Genomic DNA, 7,851 nt, shown 5'->3' with positions numbered 1-7,851 from the left:
AGATTGGTGCAGGAACAGCAGAGAGCATACGATATGACAACATTTAATATGAGAATGGAGATAGAGGCAATCACTCAGGCTCTCAAATGGGTCACAACAACTCGACAAGCACATGTGATCTTTGTCACAGACTCTCAGAGCACTCTGAGGAAGATTGAAAGTGGTAACCTTAGAGCCGAATGGACAGAGCTCCTGAAGAAGACAACACTGAAAAAGATCACGTGGATCTTCACCCCGGGCCATGCTGGAGTCAAGGGGAATGAGCGGGCTGATGAGCTCGCTGGGAAAGCAAAACCAGAAGGGAAGCTGTGCCCTGACAAACATGAAATTGTACGGTCAGTCAAGGAAAAAAAAAGAGAAAAAGAAAAAGAAGAGACGGAATACCATCATCTTGAGCGACTTCGTGAGCTTGAAATTGGATGGGGGCGCCTGCAGAAGTTAAAGATTGAGTGGGAGGAGCAGAAGGCTATGGAATCAAGCATTACTTGGAACCGTCAGCATCTACACACTTCGAGATGTGCTTCTTCAGGGGACGGAGAGCTTATGGGAATGCCCCTTGTGCAGTTATGTCGGTCCTTCACACAAGTAAACAAGTAAACTTTTCCTTTGATTTTCTCAAAACAGCCATTTTTCGGGTTAGCTCCCTTGTGCTTAAAAGTAATCAATTATTCTTTCTCACAAATCCACACAAAAACAGAGGGACGTGCAAGGTACACGTTCACACACCGGAGGCCTTCAAGCAGATATGAATATTTCCTCTTTATTTGTGTGTATTCGGACTGCTTGCTTCCGTACAAGTTATGAAACATAATGTTTAGATAGTTTTTTTAAATAATCAGTTCACTAAATAAAGCGTAGATGTAAACTTATTTGATTAGATTGTTTCAGTTTCTTCCTCTTTCAGGTTTTTGTTGGTTGAGTCTTTCCTTCTTTGGTCTGGATTTTATGGTACCCCCCCCCCCCCCCCAGTGCTTCCTACTTCTTTCTTACTGAGTGTTATAGAGCGCTGCTATAATTACTCTTTGCTTTCCTGTTTCTCACTAGTTTTGCTACCTTGTTTACAATTCTGTGATTGTATTGTGTTTGCCAAATTTGTTTCTTTTTCATTATTTTTTAAAACTTTTTGTTGTACGTATTTTCAATTATACGACGGCTGTCGAAGAATAAACAGGCAACTGGCCATATTTAAATGACCATCTAATATTTTTCAATGTGGTAAAAAGTAGTTGTTCCTGGAATTGTTAATTTTTGTGAACAAAATGAATGCTACCATTTTATTACGTCACAACAAAGATGGCAACTACTAAACCAACATGGTCAAAAGAAGAGCTATGAACGGTTCGGTAATTCGCTTTCTCCCCGCAAAAGAGAACAAACATCCTACTGAAATTGAAGCAGAACATAAAAGTATTCATAGTGAGAAAGTTTTAAACATGTCAAAGGTCTAGCCAACTGTGTAAACTGTATCTTTATTAATGCACTACTTTTCATTTGACAGCTTTTTCTTGTTAATGCTGGAATAACCCTCGTGTTTTTCACATTATGTCTGAGAAATTCATTATTTCTCCGAATTTCTCTCATCTACGTGTCAACATTGTGAAGCATATTTTTCCCTTTCTGTATTGTATGTATTTTTCTATCTTTCTTTCTTTCTTTCTTTCTTTCTTTTATTTTGTCCACTCCTTCATTCTTTCACTTTTTCTTTCTATCTTGCATTCATCATTTCTGTCTTTCACTGTTTCTCCCTTCATTTATATTTACGTTCTTTCATTTATTTTATACTTTTCTCTTTATTTCTTTTATCATTCATTCATTCTCGCTTTGATTCACCATTTTTTTCTTTCAGTAACTTTCCTTCTCTTTGAAAATCCACAACTGCCTCAGTATATCAGTCTGACCCTGTACCTGGACAACCACAACCCCCTCTCCCCTCCCCCCTTCCCAACCAGTCCAATGTCCAGTCGTGTCCTACAACATGTTCTCCATCATGGAAGCGCTGGCCTCTGTCTCCTGCTCTCCCGCCCTTGACCCTTTGGACCTGGCACTTCCGTCCGAGGCTCTTTTGACCCCGCCTGCCTTCCCATTAGTCGTCGTGACTGTCATTGCGTAGCAACTGTGGAGGGGGAAGAACATGGGCGGCGTTACGTTGTCTGGTTGGTCATTTTAGAGGCAAGATGGGGAGGGGGGAGGGGTGGTAGTTGAGAGGGGGGGTATGGTCTTAGTAAAATAAAAATTATATAACACGTTAAAAATGAGATTGGGAATGTAGAAAAGGGGTGGGTATAGCTTTGATTTTTTTTTTACGATTTGCCAGTCCTCTCAAAAATGGGATATATATTTATATAAACTAGTCAACAAAAATTAAGGAACATTTGAGAAAAGGTGTATAACTTCGAAAGCAAACTTCAACACGCAATAAAATTTAGTACACATTTTAATCAACATGTGTATAGCAAGTAATAAAAAAGAAAATGAAGTTATTCCATTTTAACTTGCTTGAAAAGTTAATTGAGTTTGGTAGGGGTTAAAATCCCAAATCCCAAAAATTGTCAAACGGTTTCGAAGTTATTTTAACTTCTGACTGCAACAAAAACAAAACAGTTCAGATGATCTCAATAATGAGTATGCCCACCACGATTGTCCTGGCACTCAGTACACCGGCTCCTCATCGAGTTCATGAGGTTGGTGAACACTCTCTGAGGCATCCCCTGCCACTTTGCCTACAGCATCTGAAACAGTTGCTGCGCGTCTCCTGGAGGGGTGTGGTTGTCTCTGACTCGACGTTGCAGCTCATCCCAGAGGTTTTCTATGGGATTCAAGTCCGGACTGAAGGCCGGCCAGTCCATTCGGTTGATGCCAGCCTGCTGCATGAAGTTTTGGACAAGCAACGCTCTATGAGGTCGGGCGTTGTCATCTTGGTACACTGCATGTGGCCCCATCTGCTGCAGAGTAGGTAGTGCTAATGGACGGAGTATCTCATCTCGGTAACGTATTGCAGTGAGATTCCCTAGCACTTGGTACAGAGGTGTTCTGTGGTTCAGACTGAAAGCACCCCATATCATCACGGAACCACCTCCAAAAGGCATCACTTCTCTGACGGCTCCATCGAGGAGCCACTCTCCGGGTCGCCTCCAAACCCTGATACGGCCGTCATTGTGATGCAAAGAGAACCGGGACTCGTCGCTGAAGAGAACGTTTGCCCACTGTTGACGTGTCCATCTTACTTGGCGTCGCCAAAAGGCAAGACGAGCAGCCCTGTGTGCTTGGGTGAGACGTTGGCGGACTGCTGGTCGACGTGCATTAAGTCTAAACTCATGAAGACGTCTTCGTACTGTCTGACAACTAATGTTAACACGAGTTGCCGCTCTAAGCCGTGTCCGGATACGATTTGCAGGAGCGGATCTCGACTGCGGAGCCTGTCTATGAATGAATCGGTCTTCCCTTGCATTAGTGGCTCTTGATCGACCTGATCGGGGTCGCTCTTGGGCACTACCAGTGGCGTTGGCACGCTGAATCAGCCGTGAAATGACAGAAACGGACACTCGAAGACGTGTAGCAACTTGGCGGAGTGAAACACAATCTTGTACCTAAGCAATGGCTCGTCCTCTGTTTACATCAGACAGTTTCTGTCGAGGAGGCATGTTTATGCTTAGCCCTACAGCAGCAGAATGGTGTATCCACAGTGCAAATGAGCGAGTGCAAGTCACTCACGAGACATGAATCTTGCAATTGAAAACTGATTTTTTGAGCGTTCATAATTTTTCCTGACGGTAAGAGCTAGAGAATAAAAATCGATAATTGGAAAACATTGGACCTTTTTGCCCCCTCCCAAGCTCATCGCACAGGAGTCGCGTGCACTTCATACCCTGGTGCGTACAATTCCATTAGTCATAGAGTAACATTTCACCAATATCTAGTTTTACGAGTAAAAGTAAAACCTCGAAAGAATGCATACAAATATATCACTCTTTTTACTGTACGTTCCTTAACTTTTGTTGACTAGTATATATGATTAAGAAGGAAGGTTGGTATATATATATATATATATATATATATATATATATATATATATATATATATATATATATATATATATGTTTAGGTTCACAAGGGAAAACATTTAAGACATTTGCAACATCGGATAAATTCAATTCTAGCTTCTGTGCGCACATGCACCTTTAATACCTTACTGATCAGTAATAGGCTACTCAATGACAATCTTTATTCATCTCACAGGAGAAATTTGTCTTGGTCGTTTACAATGTCAGTGGAATGTTACAAAGGTTAGGTGCACTCACGCATACACACAACAAGACAGGACATTAGTAAATGCAAGTTTTACGAGCTGAAACAGCCCGGTCCATAAAACGTTCACTCTCTCTCTCTCTCTCTCTCTCTCTCTCTCTCTCTCTCTCTCTCTGTTTTATTTGTAGCACTATGTGTTTAGTAATGTCACTGCAGTTTGTACGAATGAATGTCTATATCAGTCTTTACTTGTTTTGTTTTTTAATACAATATTTCGTTTACTGGGGGCCAATAATTGAAATTCCTCTGTCAATTGGAGGCTGTGGTCACTAACCATTATTTCCATCTTTTTTTTTTGGAACGTTTGTCTTGTGCATATATTCAAAATTATTTAGGTTTCTACCAATTCTTTTTGATGCCTTTCTGCTTGAAGATATGAAAAAAGAGAAAAACAGGCTATTTGTGTTAGACAACTGAAATTCAAACGGTTAGATTTGCAACAGTAGGGAGTTGGTGTATAGGGTTGATTATTATAGTAATGATGGCATTGATAAAAAGGAATTGGAAAAAGAACAAGAGAAGAAAAATCAACAAGAAAAAAAAACTGATTATGATATGAATATGAAGATGCAGATGTTAATGAATAAAAGGGCAAAAACGCACATGGAAAAGAGTTAGATAAGGAAGTTCCAAGTCAACATAGATGGATAAAAAATACTTAACCTCTTCACTGGCTGGTATACTCACTTATGTTTTCCCAAACTGGTCACAGCCACTTCTGTACTGGTTTATCGAGGACATTGTAATAGATAAATTAGCAACTTGTGCACTTTTGTAATTTTAGTAAAGGGAAAAATATTATGGCTTTGCTTGATTGATTTATTTATTTTGGATGAACTTAAATTTACCTGACCTGCCTAAACATGAATAGGAACGCCTCAGTACGAAAAGGGCTAAAACGAGAAAGAGAACTACTTAAGCGTAGCATTTTTTTAAAAATCAGGATACAGACGTTTTTAAACAACCAACTTGGCACGTGAACCTTGGTGTCTTTGGACCAAATGAGAGCTCGAGAAAAAGAAAAGAGGATAATCAGTCTGTGGCTTTTTTTTTAAATTGGCGATGACAATTGATGTTGGATTTTGCACGGGGAATATGTACAAGCAGGAAAAATAGGCCTAATGAATATACCTTGATCGACGTGGGCTGCCAAATAGCGATGATTTGGTGTAGCGGGTAAACGTTCGACTCTCCTGAAGTGCGTTGATCTTTTTTCGCAGCAGCAACCTCACCTAAAATAAGAATTAACAGAATAAACACAATGTGTAAGCTTAATAGCTTTCGCATTCCTACTCACTGAATTAATACTTCCATCTTTTGATATGTCGCGTATAAACATATGAGTATGCAAATGCCAGAGAGAGAGAGAGAGAGAGAGAGAGAGAGAGAGAGAGAGAGAGAGAGAGAGAGAGAGAGAGAGAGAGAGACAGACAGACAGACAGACAGACAGACAGACAGACAGACAGACAGACAGACAGACAGACAGACAGACAGACAAACAGACAGACAGAGACAGAGACAGAGTGGCAGAGAGGGTGGGCGGGGGGGGGGTCAATACGGAAAACATGCAGAATGTACATATAAGCTGTTGTCTGTTTTCTCAACATATCGAGGATGCAGTCATATGGATAGGTATTTGCTGAATGTTTTGATTAATGATTGATTTTAAAAAAACAACAACAATAAACTGATAGTTGGCACCAAAACAAACTATTGTATACTACTTAACAAGCAGTTAGATCTATATGAAAGCCTCACATATGTCCATCTGCTTGCCCTAAATTCTTATAAAAATCTCTTTATGCGATGAAAATGACATGATTAGAGTTGTATGGAAAAGATCATTTTCAAGATCATTTAATAAAAGAACATTCTTAGATGCATACCATGTAGGGGTATATTTCCTTTTACAGGAAATTCCATTACTTAAGTGTATACTATTCTTATCATCCTACTATTTCGAAATATAGAGTATACATTTCACAAAAACACACACGATTTACCTCTCCATTCAAAAAGCAGTAGAAAATGGCAACAAACATCCCCTGTTGAAAGAACAAAACTCGTTTCATTATTGCAACACACGAGCAAACAGCTGAAACCTATCTTAAAAAACAAAAAATGTAAGAGAAGAATAGACGGGATATGAATACTAACAGTCAAGGGTCGCATTAGGAAAGAGATACTCAGAGAGGTTATACACAACTACATGTAAATAAAGAAAAGATATACAGAATGTTTAAACCCCCTCACCCATTAGAAAACACCATTGTTTGGGAAATCAGGGAGTGTAAGTTAAAGGCGACCGTGGCCAGTCCTGTTCTTAATGTTCTCAAAGTTAATTTTTTTCTTGGACTTAAGATAAGAGTCACAAAAGACTACATTCTCATCGTTATTTTGCAGCTGGCAAACGTTTTGTTTGAAAACAACCTACATCAGAACATTTTCAGGACAAAAAACGACATAGGTTCAGTTTTAAACGATCAACATTTTAGTACCCTTTCAAAAGATAAATCAGTATTACTTCTGACACTAAAATAATATATTTTGAACACTGTACGATTGTCCTACATATTTTGTAAACATGGCAGACGTATCAGAAGTATGGTCGGCCTAATTAGTGCTTTAGAAACATAAAGCTGAATATGTCAAAGCATTTATATTCAAGAAGTCTTAATGTTTCAACCGAAAATATTCATGTATTCAAATTCTCGGAGAAGGAAGAGGTGGTGGAGGAGGAAGAGGAGGAAAAAGAGGAGGAGGAGCAGGAGGAGGGTGTACGCAAACCTGGCTTACTCTGGGCCCAAGCCATGCGCTCTTTGCTTTAAGAGTAAAGGGAGGCATTACACGCTTTGGGTTGATCTTCTGTGCGTCATAGATTCGAATGAAAATCATTTCAGTGTACGCTGGCTGCTATGTGTGGATTTACTTTGGTGAACCCAAGGCGTTAGGACTCAAGTGCAAGCAGATAGACACAGACCAACTTACTTGGCAAGCCAAAACAGATGGGTGACGGGGAAGGATCGGGATAATATTTTAGCTTTTTTTTTTTAGAGTATTCAAGCAAAGCAATGAATGGCAAACCTTGATTGCCGAAGTCTGTGGTAGACCTGGAACTTGATGATAGTGAATAGAAAGAAATCAAGATATTTTCGATTGAAGGACATAGGGGTCGCTTGGTTTCAGAGTTAAAATAGCGAGAAAATGGCCGCCAAAGTTTGGTGACATCCATAGTTTAAGAGTCTTTGGAAACTAAGAAGTTACACTTTTTGAGCCTTTAATCAGCTAATTTTTTTATATCCTTATTGTGGTAAAGTCCACACAGGAATATGATTCTAATGGACAAAACGTAATGAGCCGAAAAACCCCAAAATTTGAGAAAAATATTGCAAAACCGTCGGGGAAATGCTCGCATCTTTGATTTCATTGTTTTGACGAGGCGTCATGTCGCCATTATGTCTCATACACACACATGTACACACACAAATGCACTTACAAACATACACACACACAGACACACTCACACACACACACACACACACACAC

At 39.7% G+C, this 7,851-nt stretch overlaps 1 protein-coding gene across 1 annotated transcript in view; it reads right to left on the bottom strand.

Annotated features, from left to right (window-relative positions):
* Nucleotides 1–1,106: 1,106 nt before the first annotated feature.
* LOC101855025 (corticotropin-releasing factor receptor 1) overlaps nt 1,107–7,851 on the bottom strand; it is a gene marked incomplete in the record, with an annotated part of 122,349 nt that continues 115,604 nt past the window's right edge. Inside the window, 3 exon segments of the mRNA XM_013083464.2 lie at nt 1,107–2,113; nt 5,437–5,537; nt 6,309–6,350. Of these exon segments, the coding sequence (XP_012938918.2) occupies nt 1,969–2,113; nt 5,437–5,537; nt 6,309–6,350 (288 nt within the window).

Source organism: Aplysia californica, unplaced genomic scaffold (assembly GCF_000002075.1).
Source record: "Aplysia californica isolate F4 #8 unplaced genomic scaffold, AplCal3.0 scaffold00233, whole genome shotgun sequence".
NCBI classification, from domain to species: domain Eukaryota; kingdom Metazoa; phylum Mollusca; class Gastropoda; order Aplysiida; family Aplysiidae; genus Aplysia; species Aplysia californica.
The sequence above is the reverse complement of the archived record's forward strand: the minus strand, read 5'-3'. Positions and strand labels throughout refer to the sequence as shown.